An 18,178-nucleotide genomic window follows, 5' to 3' on the forward strand; every position below is an offset into this window, starting at 1 on the left:
ATCTCATTAAATGGCAGAGCAGGCTCGGAACACCAAATGGCCTGCTCCTAATATTCTTAATATTAATACTGTGTGTCCATACAGGTGGGATTCGGATGGACAAATGGTGTAGCACTAGAACTCTTGGACCAGTATGGAGCCCATCTCACGTCAGGAGTCACTGGACAGACTTGCCTTTCCCTACTCACTGTGCTTCCAGTCGGTTTCCTGCTCTCTTACTTCTGATAAACAGCAGCGACACAGCCTTCAAATTTAGCCACTATTCAGGAGCATTACTCTCTGCTACTGGCTGTTTGAGGAGGAGGAAGTAAGAGACTAAGAGCAGGGAAAAGTGAAATGAAATAAGTTTTTAAAAAGCTTATGGTGGTGACGTGCTGCATAAAAAAACTGCTTTGAAGAGCATCAATGCGTTGAAGTTGCTGCTGATGGTCCCAGCTGCAAACCACTTCCTGCGACAGTTCCTCTGATTCTCTGCTTGATATTATTCAAAAGGTGATCTCTGTGCATGGACCGAGTGTAAACAAAGAAATAAAAATGAATCTGACATTTCCAGAGATTTTTGTCCAATGCTAACACATTTTGTTTATCACGATTCATTGGCACAATCTATTGTCAGACTTGACTAGACCTGGAGGTTCCAAGGAATGTGTTTCTATTCTTGGGCAGTGTTGGATGCTGCAATGGGTCTCAGCAGTGCTGGCTGGTCAGTCTGTCAGGGATTCTGGTGTCTCCTGCAGGAAGGAATAATTATGCATGGGGTGGGATGCGTGCATTGGGGGAGAAAGTGCAACATGCTCAGCTGTGGTGAGTCCTGTAACAAGATGACCCACTGACACTTTTGAGGCTCAATTAGGAAGTGTGAAATATTGGAATGATGCTCTTGCCACCTTCAGGCAAGTGGGGGGGGGGGGATAAATAATTAAAAAAAATATATATATGAAAGATCGCAGATGTGGGAATCATTGAAACAAGCAGAAAATCCTGAAAGCACTCGGTATGTTGAGCAACTTCTGGGGAATAAACTGATCAGGTAATGTCTCTGGCATGGTCTTGTCTTCAAAAGGTGAAAACATTGGTTTTATTATTGTTTGTAAGATAGTTTGGTATTTAAAGAAGTTATCACATGAAAACATCTACTTCGTTAATTCTAAATAACCCGTAACAAATTGCAAAGTTCTCTAGGTTGCAGTAATCCCTGTTCCTCCACTTTCCAAATGAATAGTTCAGTGTCCATTTTGATACAAATTGATTGTAAATGACATGATTGTAAAGCATAACATGAGCATCTCTGATTTTGTGTATATACATTCAGAAAATATGCTCTGCAAGTCCTGGAAATTAGACCCCTTAAATGTTAGTCCCTCTCGTCACTTTTTCTAATTACACAGTCCAGGCATTATTTAGATCAAAAAGAAATTAATTTCACCTAATTAAACAAGTCAATGCCCTTTTGATGTTATGGACTGCATCAAAACCAAGTCTAGTTTACAGGGAAAGCAGTGTTTGAATAGGGAGGTAATGGAGTCTGAGCGAGTGTATATATATATTCTGATAGTGGACATTCAATCCTTCCTTTTTTCTACCTCCACTGTCCCCATTTATAACGAGAACGGAGTGTTTTACGTTGTATTTATATTGCTGCCACTGCAATGTGTCTGCGGGTGGGAGTAAGTCATCCAATTATGACATGAACAACATCTTCCATTTTAAATGTTGTTACAGATTTGTGTGTGGGGGGCGACGGCAAGAGGGGTTAATTTAGATAGCACTGATTTCTCCTCCCTGCACCTGTCTGTAAACGGGTGTTTTTGATTTGATTTGCCCCTGTGTGAGCAGTGGTTTATTTCCCAACTCCTGTTTTGAGTGATCCAATTTTCTATTAACTCAGCAAATTTGAGGTTGGGTAACCTCAAAGTGTTGGTTCATTTATGGGCAGCACAATGGTTAGCACTGTTTCTTCACAGTTACAGGGTCCCACATTTGATTCCCGGCTTGGGTCACTGTCTGTGCGGAGTCTGCACATTCTCCCTGTGCCTGTGTGGGTTTCCTCCGGATGCTCCGGTTTCCTCCCTGAAAGACGTGCTGTTAGGTAATTTGGACATTCTGAATTCTCCCTCGGTGTACCCGAACAGGTGCCCGAATGTGGCGACTGGGGGATTTTCACAGTAAATTCACTGCAGTGTTAATGCAAGCCTACTTGTGACAATAAAGATTATTATTATTTTCACATGCATACCATGTGGGAGGAGGTGGTTGATGAAACGATGCTGGTTAATTAACTTTCTGCTGGTGTTCTCTTCATACAATGAGTTAGGCATGCAGAGACTAATCAGTCCTGTCGGCAACAGTGCAGGCTCTCCAGTAGAAGCAGTGTCAGTGGGGCCAGGAGGCCAAGTTGGGCCAGATCGCTTTGACTGTGATGCTGCCAGTTAGATGGTAAAATGGCAGACTGAGACTTTGGTACAGCGAGGCAATATTACTGGTTCCACAAACTAAAACGCCCAAATGTCAATGTCATATGACTCTCACCTCTCCACTCTGGTCATGTATTCCTTGTCTGAGTCCCTGTGGTTGTTGAATGTCTCAACCATTAAGAATTAAAAGGAAAGTTGTGGTGTCCTTTGTCCTAGCAGATGAGTAAACACTGGTTGGTCTTCCTAGTTTTTGGAATGCAGGTGGCCTTTGTATAACTCTCTTGGCATGTGTAGCCCCATAGGGGATTAATAGTGTCTCCAAGGATGGTGAGGTGCAAGTTTCCCCAACACTGCCAGGTAGCTCCTTTTTGTTCAGGTTCACCGATCTAGATTCAATTGGATAATGTGTACAGATGAAAGACATCTCTCTAATGTAGGACATTTTGCAAACAGCAGTGAAATCAGAGGGCGATGGACCTCACTGCCGCTGGTGAAGGCTGAAATGCTTGATAGTTTAAAAAAACTTGGTAGGGCATGTCAGGTACAATTAGTGGGTAGGTGGTAGCACGGGTGCAACAAGGTAAATGGTTACCTTCTGTACAGCAAATATTTAACATTTTCTGTGGGTTGAGGTTAGGTAGCACACATGGGTGGGCTGCTCTATATTTAAAATAGTCTGGATCTTTCACACTGTGACAGTTTTGGGAGGAAGATCACACTGACACTGTAAGCGCGGTACTCCCTTTCACACTGAAATTCATTTGATGACTTCCATTGAACTGTTTAAACTCAAAAGTGGTTAGATAGAGTAAATAAGGGAGCCAGTTCTCAAGGGCAGCAGGGTACAGGTACAATAAGGCAATTATCAGAAGAACTGGAGGTGAAGAGTTGTTGGAAGGTGGGTGTATTTGAAGCTGATTCAGTAATGCTGAACAAAGGTATTGGATAAATAGTGAGAGAATATTAACAGCAGTTCCATTGACCGTCCTGGGCTGAATGGTCTCCCTATGGCTAGGCTGACCTGGAGGAGTGGGCTGAGTGGTCTCCCTGGGGCTAGGCTGACCCTGTAGAGGGTGTGGGCTGAGTGGTCTCCCTGGGGCTAGGCTGACCCCCTGGAGGGTGTGGGCTGAGTGGTCTCCCTGGGACTAGGCTGACCCCCTGGAGGGTGTGGGCTGAGTGGTCTCCCTGGGGCTAGGCTGACCCCGTAGAGGGTGTGGGCTGAGTGGTCTCCCTGTGCAAGCCCCTGTGGGAGGGAGTGGGGTGCGGGGCTCGGGAGGGAGGAGCTGGGCAGCGGGGGCGGGGCTGGCGCCCGGAGGCGGGGCTGGCGCCTGACCTCCCACGTGGGTCCGCTCTCCTCCAGCCGGCGAGCTCTTGCAGCCCACGTGCTCTCGGCGTCCCAGACGTGGACCAATCAGCGGGCTGAACGTCTGGAAACCGGCCTGAGCCGGGCCCGCCTCTTTGACGTCGACCAATGGGGAGGAAGGAGATAGTGGATCGGCGGTGACGTGGGCCAATGGGCGGCCGCCGCGTTCGGATGGGCGGGGCCTGGGCTAGGAGCCGGTCAGAGCGCGGGGCCGCGGGACCCAGAGAGAGAGCCCGGCCGGGAGCGAGAGCGGCGGACAGCGGCCCCGGGACAGAGCGGAGCCGGGAGAGACATACAGCCGGGGCGGAGAGCGCGGTCAGCGGCCCGGAGCCGGTGAGTCACCAACCCCCGGGGGCTCGAGGCCATTCAGCCCCTCGGGCCTGTGTCCCGACTCCAGCCCCGGCCCGGACTGCCTGAGCCGCGGTCCGGGGGGCCGGAGCCCGGCACCGGCTGCACCATCCCACCCGATCCCCGGGACAGTCAGAGGCCAGAGCCACTGGATCTCTGAGGAGATCCATCACCCTCACTGGAGATCCACAGCTCGGGGGATCCACTCACTGGAGTTTGGGACAGGATCAGACCGGGTAGGTCCCGGGAATGTTCTGGAAGGCGGGAATCCAGGGCCTGGGATAAGGGACTGAGATGGGACCCAGAGAGCGGTCAATCTGTGGAATTCGCTACCACACAAAGGCCCAAACATTGGGGAATCTCAACCCTAATGAATGGGGGAGCAGGCTCGAAGGGCTGAATGGCCTCCTATTTTCTACGTGTGTTGGGCAGCAGGGTAGCATGGTGGTTAGCATAAATGCTTCACAGCTCCAGGGTCCCAGGTTCGATTCCCGGCTGGGTCACTGTCTGTGCGGAGTCTGCACGTCCTCCCCCTGTGTGCGTGGGTTTCCTCCGGGTGCTCCGGTTTCCTCCCACAGTCCAAAGATGTGCGGGTTAGGTGGATTGGCCATGCTAAATTGCCCGTAGTGTCCTAATAAAAGTAAGGTTAAGGGGGGGGTTGTTGAGTTACGGGTATAGGGTGGATACGTGGGTTTGAGTAGGGTGATCATGGCTCGGCACAACATTGAGGGCCGAAGGGCCTGTTCTGTGCTGTACTGTTCTATGTTCTATGTTCTATGTTTCTATGTATTCACAACCTTGAGAGTGAAGAATTTCTCCTCATCCAGTCCTAAATGACCATTTCCTCCATGGCCCCTCATTCTAAACTCTCCAGAACAGCCTTGCACCTTGTTGAGCTTCATTTTATATGTTTCAATGGCATCATTACTTAATCTTCTCAACTCCATGGGATAGGACCCCATTCTGTTCAATATCTTTTCATTAGATGACCCAAGAATCAACCTAGTCAGTTGTTGTTGCACTCCTAAAGGATACATGTCCTATCTTGGATAAGAAGCCCAAAACTGCACGTTGTTGCAGATGAAATTTCAACTGAGCCCTGTGCTATTGGCAGCAAGGCTTAATTAGTCCTTGTACTCTAACCCACTTGTAATTTCCCATATTACGCTCCCATCTGCAACCTTTTTCAAACTTAAAAAAAATAAACTTAGAGTATCCAATTAATTTTTTCCAGTTAAGGCGAAACCCACGCAAACACGGGGAGAATGTGCAAACTCCACATGGACAGTGACCCGGGGCCGGGATCGAACCTGGGACCTCGGCTCCGTGAGGCAGCAATGCTAACCACTGCGCCACAGTGCTGCCCCATCTGCAAGCTTCTTTCCCAATCGCAGTCCATTTAATTTTGCGACCTCTTTGTGCCCTCTTCACAGCTTTGTTTTTCACTTAGCAGAAAACTTGGATGCCCTACACTCAATCAGTCCCCTGCGTCACTGTCCGCACATTCTCCCTGTAACTGTGTGGGTTTCCTCCGGGTGCTGCGGTTTTCTCCCGCAAGTCCCGAAAGACGTGCTCGTTAGGCGAATCGGACATTCTGAATTCTCCCTCTGTGTGCCCGAGCAGGCGCCGGAGTGTGGTGACCAGGGGATTTTGACAGTAACTTCATTGCAGTGTTATAATGTAAGCCTACTTGTGACAATAATAAGGATTATTATTTTATTAACATAGGTGGTAAATAGTTGAGACCTAAACATGTTTTAAGTTCCGAGGAGAGTCTCTCTGCTATTCTTCAAAATAATGTGGAACTTCTTTTAACCTCCAGCTAAGAGAACAAACAGTGCCTCGGTTTAATGTCTAATCAGCAAAGCACCTCTGACAGCGCAGCATTCCCTCTACTCACTGAAGTACCAACCCTGATTATGTACTCAAGTTTCTGGGGTGGGGCTTGAACCCACAACTTTCTGACACTACCCTGCAGCCTCACGGCACCAAGGTCCCAGATTCGATCCTGGCTTTGGGTCACTGTCCGTGTGGAGTTTGCACATTCTCCCCGTGTTTGCGTGGGCTAGCCATAATGTAATAGCTGATAGCACCAGTTGCTTGTTGGCCTTAAATGTAGCTTTTTATGACTTCCTTTTATAGTGTGATGGACAATGACAAATAAAAATAGTGACTAACTTTTTCTGTTTATTTCACCGTCCATCTGCATCGTTTAAAAAAAAAAAAGTTTCCAAACTCCGGGGCAGTGACCCGGGGCCGGGATCGAACCCGGGTCCTCAGCGCCGTAAGGCAGCAGTGCTAACCACTGTGTAGCCATCTGTATCTGTTTGGCAAGTTACTGGCATTTACGAGATATTTGATAGATTATACACACTAATTCAGTGTCTCGAAGATCTTGTCACCCTTAAAACTGACAATGGGAGGTATTTTATAACTTGGAACAGAGAAACGGTTTAAAGTTGGATGACCGACTTCTGATGTAGATGGATAGTCAGGAGCCCTCTCTGTACCGTTTAACCTTGATATGGAGGAGATGTTACCATTAAAATAGAAATTGCGGGAAAATCCCTGCATTGCCCAAATGGTGGTGGCTTATTGTGAGGGCTGCAGAAATTATTTGTTGAACTGACACATTGACAAAATTAAGTGAATGATGGGTCATTTTTGGAAGAGTCTGTAGCTTACTGGTTTGATTGCTGCCTTGTTTGGCTTCTTCAGCTAGCCGAGTGTCTGCATTGGGATTGCTTGGGGTGGAGCTAAGTTTACTTTTTGCTTGTGTGAATTGTATAGGTTTGTATCTATTACGTTGAGGGTGGGTGAGGTGTGGCTGAATTATACCTGCAGGTGTCACAGTGAGAAACCTTGAGTGTGGACCATTTTACTTGTTGGAACCAGGATTTTGGTAAAGTAAGTTCCTAAATTCCTGCTGCCAGAAGCCAGCTTGCATTCTCTGCCCACCACAGGAGAAACTCCGGTGAATTACCTTGGCCCTGGGGGAGCTGAGGGAAAAGTAAACAGACAGTTGTATAGGAAGGATGTGAATGTGTGCGCAAGAGATTGCAAATGGATAATACAGCAGCTGGCAATGGCAAGTAAAATATCAGTGAAGATGGAGCAGGAGAAAATAAATTCAATGGTGTTTGTGGGTCAAGATTGTGGTCAACTCAGGGCAGCATGGTGGCCTAGTGGTTAGCACAGCTGCCTCACGGCACTGAGGTCCCAGGTTCGATCCCGGCTCTGGGTCACTGTCCCTGTGGAGTTTGCACATTCTCCCCGTGTCTGCGTGGGTTTCGCCCCCACAACTCAAAAATGTGCAGAGTAGGTGGATTGGCCATGCTAAATTGCCCCTTAATTAGAAAAAATAATTGGGTACTCTAAATTTATATAAAAAAAAAGATTGTGGTCAACTCGTCCTCGGCTTTCTCTTCAGGGTGATTTTTGCCAATCTCTGAAGTGTTTTGTTTGATTGCACATGTCAGTAAATGGTCAGCGTGTGTATATATGTAGAGCTGCCTTCTTCCGTGAACCCCTGGTGGTGGTGGCACCTGTGTCCAAAGAAGTTTGAGCAAATATATTCCAGTTTTTCAGCCTCCATGGCCGTCAGTTCATTGTTTGCGATCAGAACTGACCAATTTTTATTTGTGGTATACCTTGCACAACTCTCACAATACAACACACACACCAGCAACTGCATGAGTGGGGAATATCTCGGGATATACAACTGAACTATTTTAGGAAACTTGCAGATCATGTGCGAATCTGACATTTACTTTTTCTCCTCCAGGTGAATCTTTATGATGGACAGAAAGATGGGACTGTCAGTCTGGTTGCTGTTATGCTTCGTGCTTGCACACTTGGCCTTGCATACAGGTAAGTTAGACTTGGACTTAACTAAGTTGCTCCAGCAGGATTTGATCAGTAATTTTCCTTTTAATATTCTGAGCGTTGTTGAGAAAAACAGTCACCGAGGAGGGGGAACTTGGGAGCTCAGTTGCAGACAAGTGTATTACTGCAAAGTGTTGTTATAGAGTCATGCAGCACAGAAAAGCCCCTTTGGCCCATCGCATCTGCGCCGGTGAAAAACAACCACCAAGCTATTCTAATCCCGTTCCCTAGCACTTGGCCCATAGCCCTGTATGCCTTGGGATTGCAAGTGCACCGCTAAATACTTCTTAAATGTTATGAGGGTCTCTGCCTCCACCACCCTTTCCGGTAGCGAGTTTGAAACTCCAACCACCCTCTGGGTAAAATAGTTTTTCCTCTTGTCCCCTCTGAACATCCTGCCCCTTGCCTTAAATCTATGTCCCCTGGTCATTGATCCCTCAACCAAGAGAAAAGTTTCTTCCTGTCTATGCCCATCATAATTTTATACATCTCAATCATGGCCCCCTCAGTCTCTGCTCCAAAGAAATCAATCCAAGTCTGTCCAATCTCTTCATAACTAACATTCTCCAGCGCAGGGCAGCACGGTGACGTAGTGGGTTAGTTCTGTTGGCTCACGGCGCCGAGGTCCCAGGCTCTGGGTCACTGTCCATGTGGAGTTTGCGCATTCGCCCCGTGTTTGCGTGGGTTTCGGCCCCACAACCCAAAGATGTGCAGGCTGGGTTGATTGGCCACGCTAAATTGCCCCTTAATTGGAAAAAATGAATTGGGTACTCTAAATTTATATTAAAAAAAACGCTTTCCAGCCCAGGAAACATCCTGGTAAATCTCCTCTGCTCCCTTTCCAGTGCTATCACATCCCTCCAATAATGTGGATTCCAGAACTGTACACAATACTCTAGCTGTGGCCCAACCAATGTTTTATACAGTTCCAGCATAAACTTCCTGCTCTTAAACTCTATGTCTCTGTAATAAAGGCAAGTGTGCATATCTCTTCTTAACCACTGTATCTACCTGCTGTGCGACTTTAAGGGACCGATGTACATGCACACCAAGGTCCCTCTGACCCTCGGTGCTTCCCAGGATCCTGCCTTTTATCCTGTATTCCCTTGCCTTGTTTGTCCTGCCCAAGTTCACCACCTCACACTTTAAATTTTTTTTTTTCAAGTACCCAATTCATTTTTTTTTCAATTAAGGGACAATTTAGCGTGGCCAATCCACCTATACTACATATCTTTTTAAAAAATTTATTGTACGCAATCATTTTTTTTACAATTAAGGGGCAATTTAGCATGGCCAATCCACCTAGCCTGCACGTCTTTGGGTTGTGGGGGCGAAACCCACGCAAACACTGGGAGAATGTGCAAACTCCACACGGACAGTGACCCAGAGCTGGGATCGAACCTGGGACCTCGGCGCCGTGAAACAGCGATGCTAACCACTGTGCCATCGTGCTGCCTTATCTTACATATCTTTGAGTTGTGGGGGAGAGATCCACGCAGGCACGGGGAGAAAGTGCAAACCCAACACCTCACAATTATCCAGATTGATTTCCGTTTTCCACTGAACAGCCCATCTGACCAGCCCGTCTATATCCTTCTGTAATTGAAAATTTCGAATTGATAGTATAGTATAGTCTAGCTCTGTTGCTTTTCCCTTATTTATCTAAATTCTTCCTGAGACACAAGTCAGGTATGATGTGGAGATGCCGATGTTGGACTGGGGTGAGCACAGTAAGAAGTCTTACAACACCAGGTTAAAGTCCAACAGGTTTGTTTCAAATCACTAGCTTTCAGAGCACTGCTCCTTCCTTGGGTGAATGAAGAGGTAGGTTCCAGAAAAACATATATAGACAAAGTCAAAGATGCAAGATGATACTCTGAATGCGAGCATTTGCAGGTAATTAAGTCTTTACAGATCTAGAGAGAGGGGTAATCCCAGGTTAAAGAGGTGTGAATTGTCTCAAGCCAGGACAGTTGGTAGGATTTCACAAGCCCAGGTCAGATGGTGGGGGGTGAATGTAATGCGACATGAATCCAAGGTCCCGGTTTAGGCCGTACTCATGTGTGCGGAACTTGACTATAAGTTTCTGCACGGCGATTGCCATCTACATGTCAGGTAGACCTGGCTTTGAATACATGTGCTGTTCGGTTGGGTTAGTTTGGAACCTGAGTTTGCTGGTACTATCAGCTGTATCTTGATTAACTGCTCACATTGATAGAAAGCTTAATTGTAATACAGTCATATTTTTGAAACTTATTTGGGTGAGACAGAAAGAGTGAATTAGAGAATATATGGCACCTATTATGATCCCAGACCAGACCCCGGCAGTTGCTAGGATAATGGACAGAACCCCCGATATTTAATTTAATTTGTAAGACTGTGAGGAAAGGATACTTCACTCCATGTGTGACTGAACACTCAAATAGAAATATGGTGTATTAAAACATGGTTTATTAAAACTAACTATTATCACAGATTTAAGCTAACTTTAACATCATATAAGAAAAAGTTTATAAATACTAGTTAAACGATGCTTAACAATAAAATGAAACACTTTAACTCCTAATTGCTATATTTTTATCACCAATCAAGCAAAAACCATCTCCGATCAAAATCTATTTTTAAATACAGTTAGCAAACACACAAAGACTTGATGTTTAGAGATGTCCTGGAGAAATTGCTTTGAGAGGGAGGGAGATCCTTGAGGAAACCACCTTCAGATTCTTGCCTGTGTCAAACTACTGTTTAACTCTAAGCATTTGGCAAAACGCTCCCGTTCTGTTCACTGTAAGTTCTTTTAACAGAAAACTCAACACCTGACTGCTTCAGCCCCTGGCTCCTCCCATTAACTGCATCATCTCTATCCCATTAACTGGGTTACAGCCACCTTACTAGAGCTAACCGCAAACCCTCAATGATCTAAACCCCAGGGAACCTTCTTGCTGTAAACAAAATTCAATTTACCCTAATTAGGTAAACACTATACATGGTTGGAATGAATGATGATCTCATTTTTGCAATGCTTTGATTACCCCTTCTGTAGCCCTGGTGTCTACCCATCTTTTAAACCAGGATTTTTAAAACCCTTGCTTTTAACCATTACTGCACTTGATACATGTACTATAAATCTCCTCTTAAACAGTATAAAACCCATCATATTTCTCCCTCTGTAGCTCTGAAAAAGAATCATGCAGACTTGAAACGTTAACTCTGTTTCTTGCTCCATAGCTGCTGCCCGACCCGCTTACGTTTTCCAGCAATTCCTGTTTTCATGTCAGATTTCCAGCATCTGCAGTATTTTGCTCTTATTAATATCAATAAAAGTTCCAGTAGTTCATTGCTGTAAAATTCCCCACTGAAGTTTCATATTCCACCAATGTCAGACTGGTCATGTTAATACTGTGCATAGAGTGCTATAAATAAGGGTTATTGATAACTTGTACAGTAAGTCATGTTCACAACAAAAATAGATACTAAAGCTTTCTCAGTGGTGCAGGCTACAATTCACATCTGAGCAGCTGGAAGAGACGTAGTGCTTTGAACAGCTTCAGTTGTGAGACACTACAATAATCAGAATGCTGAGTTTGAGAGAATTTATCGACAGCTTCTGGTTGAGTGATTTGTGAAGCAGCATTTAGAACCTGCCGTGGGGAAGTATCGAATCTCCTGCCTGACAATCAGGACCAAAAATGTGATGGTTTGAAGAATGAATCGACTTTTCTCTGAGGTCCCTGTTTGTGACAATCACACTGATTTTTTTCCGGTTCTCCCTGCAGAATGATTCCATAACTGCTGGAGCAGAGGCCTTTTACTTATGTCAGTGTCTGGCCAATGAGTGTTTTTAGATTAGGTGGGTGTTTTTGACATGCACAGACGCAATGGGCCGAGGGGTCTTTGAGATGCTGTCGACCTCTATTACTCTACCTTTGACTGCAGGGGTCATAGATAATGAACACAAACACTTTTTGATTCTCTGGAGTCCTGAGATGTGCTCAAACCCCTACCTGGCTGGTGTTAACTAACTTGGCCAAAACCAAATACGCTTCCTCTCGCAGGTACATTCTCTACATGTTAAACACACTTGGAACTTTTAATCTTGCTTTGTTACGTGATTTTCAGGGCAATGGCCAATCTTTGGGAGAGGATTTAATTGTGCGTCATTAGAATGCGAAGTGAAAATTACCTGCGTTCCAACAACAAACGGTTTTCCTCCTCGAGCTCTCCTTCCTACACTACCAGCTCTGACAAGCTCTGATGACACCCATGTGTTTCTATTATTCAGATTCAGTAGCGGTGATGTCCGTGGACTTGGGCAGTGAATGGATGAAGATTGCCATTGTGAAGCCAGGCGTGCCAATGGAGATCGTATTAAACAAGTATGTACGCCTGGCTGGATTTAGCAATGTGGCTCTGATTTGGGTTTGTTTATACTGAAATGGTGGGTTTATTTGTCTGTTGCAGGGAGTCGAGAAGGAAAACTCCAGTTGCTGTTGCTTTGAAAGACAATGAGCGACTCTTCGGGGACAGTGCCGTAGCAATGGTGAGACTTTAGGGTCAGCACGGTAGCACTCTGGATAGCACAACTGCTTCACAGCTCCAGGGTCCCTGGTTCGATTCCGGCTTGGGTCATTGTCTGTGCGGAATCTGCACATCCTCCCTGTTACTGCGTGGGTTTCCTCTGGGTGCTCCGGTTTCCTCCCACAGTCCAAAGATGTGCAGGTTAGGTGGATTGGCCATGATAAATTGCCCTTAGTGTCGGGTTGGGTTATGGGAATAGGGTGGAGGTGTTGACCTTGGGTAGGGTGCTCTTTCCAAGAGCCGGTGCAGACTCGATGGGCCGAATGGCCTCCTTCTGCACTGTAAATTCTATGATATCTATGATTAGTTTCTCGGGTTGGAGGCAGGCAATACGACACACAAATCTACCTACATATGCACTTAGAGAACAATTGTTTCCATTTTTTTCAAGTACTTTATTTCCTGTGATGAGGGCTGCAGTCTCATAGCTGCTGGTGACTCTCTTATATCTGCCCATAGCAGCAAGTTCAGATTGTGTGAACAGACTTGATATTGGGGCTGTTTTTTTAAAAATGCGTTGATATAGCACCTTTCACATCCTCGGCTCATCCCTCATCTATAGGGACAGCAGGGTGTTTAGCCCTGCTGCCTCACAGCGCTACGGGACGCGGGTTCAATTCCAATCTTAGGTGACTGACTGTGTGGAGTTTGCACATTCTCCCGTGTCTGGGTGGGTTTCCTCCCACAGTCCAAAGATGTGCAGGTTAGGTGGATTGACCATGTTGCATTGCCCTTTAGTGTCCAATGGTTAAGTGGGGCTGCAGGGATAGGGTGGGGGAGTGGGCCTAAGTAGGGTGTTCTTTTGGAGGGTCGGTGAAGACCCGATGGGACGAATGGCCTCCTGCACTGGAGGTATGAAGAAAAACCAACGCATTTCATAGCCAATTGAGTATTTTTTGAAATGTAGTCACTGTGGTGCAGGCAGTCAGCATTGAAAGATTAAAGTGCAAACATATAGCAGCCTGTGCTGCTGATTTGTGTAGTGTTTGGGGTGTGGGTGAGTTGAATTCTCTAAGCTCCCTTTTGGTTGCACTTTACAGGCGGCGAAGAACCCAAAGCTGGTGGCCCGCTACTTACAGGATCTGCTTGGGAAACGTTCTGATAATCCACAGGTAGAACTGTACAGGAAGCGTTTCCCTCAACACCAGCTAGTGGCTGCAGAGCATCGAGGGACTGCGGTCTTCAAAATGTCTGAGTGAGTACCCCCTTGACAGAGAATCATTGAACATCCACAGTAAATGTAATGCCAACAAGGCTGCAAACTGCTTATAGAATTCAATCGGAAAACCTGGTGCCTTCCCTGGTTGCACGGGACTGACACAATCCATAACCTCCTCCTCCGACCCCAGCGGTGCCTCCGACCCCAGCTTCTTCACCCTCTCCACCTCCGAGAAGTCCAAACCGTCCAAAAACTGCTCCATCTCGGAGACACCCTCTGGTGTCTCAGATTTGTACAGCTCCCGGTAGAAAGCCTTAAAAGCTCCATTAATCATATCCGGAGCAGTAACCAGCCCTCTCCTCTCATCCTTAACCTGTGCCATCTACCGTGTGGCCTTAGCTGGTGAGCCAATAGACGGCTTGCTTTATCCCCATGCTCATAAAATGCCCCTCATGAGCAACAAAGTTTGCTCACTGCCTTCCCCGTTGATTCAGGCTCAAACTCCTTTTGTAGCCTCTTTCCCTCCACTAGCAACTCCGCCGTCTACTGACCACGGACGACTGACGATCCACCTCCAAAATTGACTCAACCAACCTCTACCTTTCCGCCCTGCCGATCTTATCCCTGTGGGCCTTGCTCGAGTTTACCTCTCTCTGAACACTGCCTTCAACGCTTCCCAGAACATGGAAGGCGAAACCTCCCTATTCTAATTACAACCTATGTAGCTCTTGAATGCCGGTTACCTTTCACAAAACCCCTATCTTCAAGGAGTGACATGTCTGCCCTCCACAGGGGACTCTGGGCTTGGCCCATCCCCAGTTGCACATCGACATAATGTGGAGCATGGTCTGATATTATAATGCTGAGTACCCAGGCCCTACCACTTTTGGGAGAAACCAGGAGCTCCAACTGGGCCCTAACCGACCTCAAATCCAAGCCGAGGCAAGGTGCCCGCCCTCCCACAGATCCATGAAGAAACCTTCATCGACAGCATTCTTTTTTAAAATATAAATTTAGTGTACACAATTAATTTTTTCCAATTAAGGGGTAATTTAGCGTCGCCAATCCACCTACCCTGCACATCTTTGGGTTGTGGGGCGCGAATCCCACGCAACACGGGGAGAATGTGCAAACGCCATATGACAGCGACCAGGGTCGGGATTTGAACCTGGGACCTCGATGCCGTGAGGCAGCTGTGCTATCCACTGTGCCACCGTACTGCCCTATCAACAGCATTCTACCCTCCTTGCCCCCCCCCTCAAATTCCTACCCTTCCCATCCCCCTCTGCCTTCTGAACAACCGTCAGCCAACCCTTCCCCACACCAAACAAAGAAAATCCAACCAACCTAGGCTCATTGACTTACCTCACAAACAAAAGAAATCGCATCCCCTTGCAGGCAACCAGCCACAGCTCCCTCCCCCACTTTGCTCCTGTTAACTATCATGACCGCTAGCCAGGCCTCCCACTTGGAAACCAGAAAGAAAAACCCCACCCCACCCACCCAGAAGAAACCAAACACTTCCTTACCCCAATCCCTCGTCCAAAATAGCACATACTGGGGAAAGCGAGCCCACCCCCTCCCTTCAACAACTCAAACAACCCCATACTACTCTATACAAGGAAAAACAGAATACAAAACAGCGAAAACACAAAGAGGCAAGAACCATAAATATGAACATACAAAATTCAAAACTCCAAAACATCCTAAACCACAATCCGATCTGTCCCAGTCCACGCTTCCTCACAAAGTCATTCACCTCCTCTAGCGGTTTGAAAGAATGGTCTTTGTCTTTAAACGTGACCCACCCCAAACATTTTACATGTATTCTCTGGCACTTGTACCTTCATTGCCCTTAGGTAACCGAGCAATCCTCGGGTTCTGGTGCATGGACCGGTTCTCCTGGTCATCTAGCATGGCCTTCTAAACCTTTTGGGTCTCTGCCATCAACGCTCAGTCAGCCTCCAGAGAGGCATCTAGTCACAGTGGTCCGAGACCACCTCCCACATCGTCACGCCCTACACCTTCAACTGCTGCTCCACTCTCTGCACTGTTACTCTAAGGGGTGCCACTGACACCTCAATCACCTTGGAGAGATCCTCTATCATTGACCGCCTTTGCTTTTGGAATTCCCCCATAAGTAAACCCACCAATTTCTCCGTTGGCCATTGGGAGGGCGTTGACACGGAGGCTCCACCATGTTTTCTTCCACTTTGCTATGAGGGACTGCTGAATGTGGTGTGGGGCCTTTACTTGACTTCTGCCTCGAGTTATACCCAGCAGACATCGTACACCGGAAGAGATACTAATATACGTGACCAACTTCCCCTTTCTTCCCACAAATTCGCTCACCAGTCGGGTAACAAAGACCAAAAACTAAGTTGCCAAGTGGGAGCCGCCTTCTGTGCGACTGCTCAGCTCGCCCCCGCCGGAAGAGCATAATTTTACCTTTGAAGTGCCCTCAGCAGCTTGACAGCTGCTGCAGATCAGCTCGGTCATCTTCGTTGATTCTGATAAATTATCTGTAACTTACATCAGATTGCCCTGAATTAGGGCTGGTCAAGTTGCATGTTGTCAAAAGCCGCAGAGAAGGGGCAGCATGGTGACGCAGTGGTTAGCACTGCTGCCTCACTGCGCCGAGATCCCAGATTCGATCCCAGCCCTGGGTCACTGTCTGTGTGGAGTTTGCACATTCTCCCAGTGTCTGCATGGGTTTTGCCCCCACAAGCAGGGTAGGTGGATTGGCCACGCTAAATTGCCCTTTAATTGGAAAAAATGAATTGGGTGCTCTAAAAATTTTTTTTTAACGCTGTTGAGAAAATCTTTCATTCTTTCTGCCTGTATTAATGTTAAAAAAGTTGGAAATAAATGGAAAGTAAAGAAACTGATAGGCATTCAACTAGACTGAGGGCTTGTAAGATGCAGATTAGTCCAGTAGCAGGGTGAAACAGATACTTTGTTAAGCAAAGTGGAGACTAGCAGTGCAGGGACCTGGATCATAGGCTGCAGGATTGGGCAGCAGGGTAGCATGGTGGTTAGCATCAATGCTTCACAGCTCCAGGGTCCCAGGTTCGATTCCCGGCTGGGTCACTGTCTGTGTGGAGTCTGCACGTCCTCCCCCTGTGTGCGTGGGTTTCCTCCGGGTGCTCCGGTTTCCTCCCACAGTCCAAAGATGTGCGGGTTAGGTGGATTGGCCATGCTAAATTGCCTGTAGTGTCCTAATAAAAGTAAGGTTAAGGGGGGGGGGGGGGTTGTTGGGTTACGGGTATAGGGTGGATGCGTGGGTTTGAGTGGGGTGATCATGGCTCGGCACAACATTGAGGGCCGAAGGGCCTGTTCTGTGCTGTACTGTTCTATAGAAACACCCTGTTCCAAAAGCAGAGCTCTCAGAAAGAATCAAGCTGTTTTACAAAAGAAAGCAGCAGACGTCTGTCTGTGTCAGACCCCATAACTTCTACTCTAAACTAGAGGAACAGTTTCTAAAAGAAAGCTACAGATCCTGTTTGGTAATTTTCTGGATTCGGCGTTAAAACCTATGGGATGTTGTTTTGTATTCTTGGGAGTAAATAGGTTTGGATGAGGTGGGGGGTGGGTATAATTTAAGAATACTGTCAGGGTAACCACTATTGTTGCATTTTTTTTTACTGTTTCCATGTGTTTTAAAGTTTTATCATTTTTTTTGTTATTTGAATAATTTACAACATGACTGACCTCTTTCTGTACTGGGCTCCATCTCTTTTCTAAATATTGTTTCCAAATCGCTTAAATAAATAGTTAAGAACTGGCATGCCAAATTTGCCTTCTGGGATGTGGGATACCCTCGCATTGAACATCAGCTGAACTGCACCATCTAGTTCTCAGTGAATATTTAACTCCGACATTTGTTTTTCTCTCTCTCTCTTACCAGTGAATTGTACTATTCCCCTGAGGAGATCCTGGGGATGGTACTGAATTACTCCAGAACCTTGGCACAGGAGTTTGCAGGTTGGTCCAATTTCCCTCAAGAAAAAAATAAACCTTTTCATTCCCCTGCTGGGGCTGTGAGCTAATATTGGGTCATAATTCCACCGATTGTAGTGCTCTGCCTCTCTGAATGTTCCCAGGCAGAGTGTCGTGGCCCCCTCCTAGTTATTAAACGTCCTTGCATTTCAATCATCAGCTATAGTTTTGGATTGGAAATTACTTGGCTCCTAAAGTAGGTTGTTGAAATGAATTTGCACCAGGAATTTCACACTGCTTTGTCATTGAAATGCAATTGGCTATTAGGAGATATCTAACCAAATGTAAACGTTGAAATGTTACCCGTTCACACTTTTCTAGCGCACAGGACTGTACAATCTAATTGATCAGAATCCTGGTATAACCCTGATCCCCATCATGCAGCACCCTGTGGGAAAATAACTCTGAAATAATTTTAATAATCAGACAAAC

At 46.5% G+C, this 18,178-nt stretch overlaps 2 protein-coding genes across 6 annotated transcripts in view; both read left to right on the plus strand.

The window, feature by feature from the left end:
* Positions 1 to 573, plus strand: part of treh (trehalase (brush-border membrane glycoprotein)) — a 32,365-nt gene extending 31,792 nt beyond the window's left edge. For all 4 annotated transcript variants that reach the window (XM_038779586.1, XM_038779587.1, XM_038779585.1 and 1 more), the window contains one exon: positions 85 to 573. In XM_038779586.1, coding sequence (XP_038635514.1) covers positions 85 to 225 — 141 coding nt within the window. In that variant the 3' untranslated portion in view covers positions 226 to 573. The remainder of the gene's footprint in view (positions 1 to 84) is intronic.
* Positions 574 to 3,955: 3,382 nt separating this feature from the next.
* The window catches only part of hyou1 (hypoxia up-regulated 1), a 50,016-nt gene continuing 35,793 nt past the window's right edge, over positions 3,956 to 18,178 (plus strand). For both annotated transcript variants that reach the window (XM_038779197.1, XM_038779198.1), the window contains exons 1-6: positions 3,956 to 4,110; positions 7,910 to 7,995; positions 12,293 to 12,386; positions 12,472 to 12,550; positions 13,629 to 13,783; positions 17,655 to 17,731. In XM_038779197.1, the coding sequence (XP_038635125.1) occupies positions 7,920 to 7,995; positions 12,293 to 12,386; positions 12,472 to 12,550; positions 13,629 to 13,783; positions 17,655 to 17,731 (481 nt within the window). In that variant the 5' untranslated portion in view covers positions 3,956 to 4,110; positions 7,910 to 7,919. The remainder of the gene's footprint in view (positions 4,111 to 7,909; positions 7,996 to 12,292; positions 12,387 to 12,471; positions 12,551 to 13,628; positions 13,784 to 17,654; positions 17,732 to 18,178) is intronic.

Source organism: Scyliorhinus canicula, chromosome 19, assembly GCF_902713615.1.
Source record: "Scyliorhinus canicula chromosome 19, sScyCan1.1, whole genome shotgun sequence".
NCBI classification, from domain to species: domain Eukaryota; kingdom Metazoa; phylum Chordata; class Chondrichthyes; order Carcharhiniformes; family Scyliorhinidae; genus Scyliorhinus; species Scyliorhinus canicula.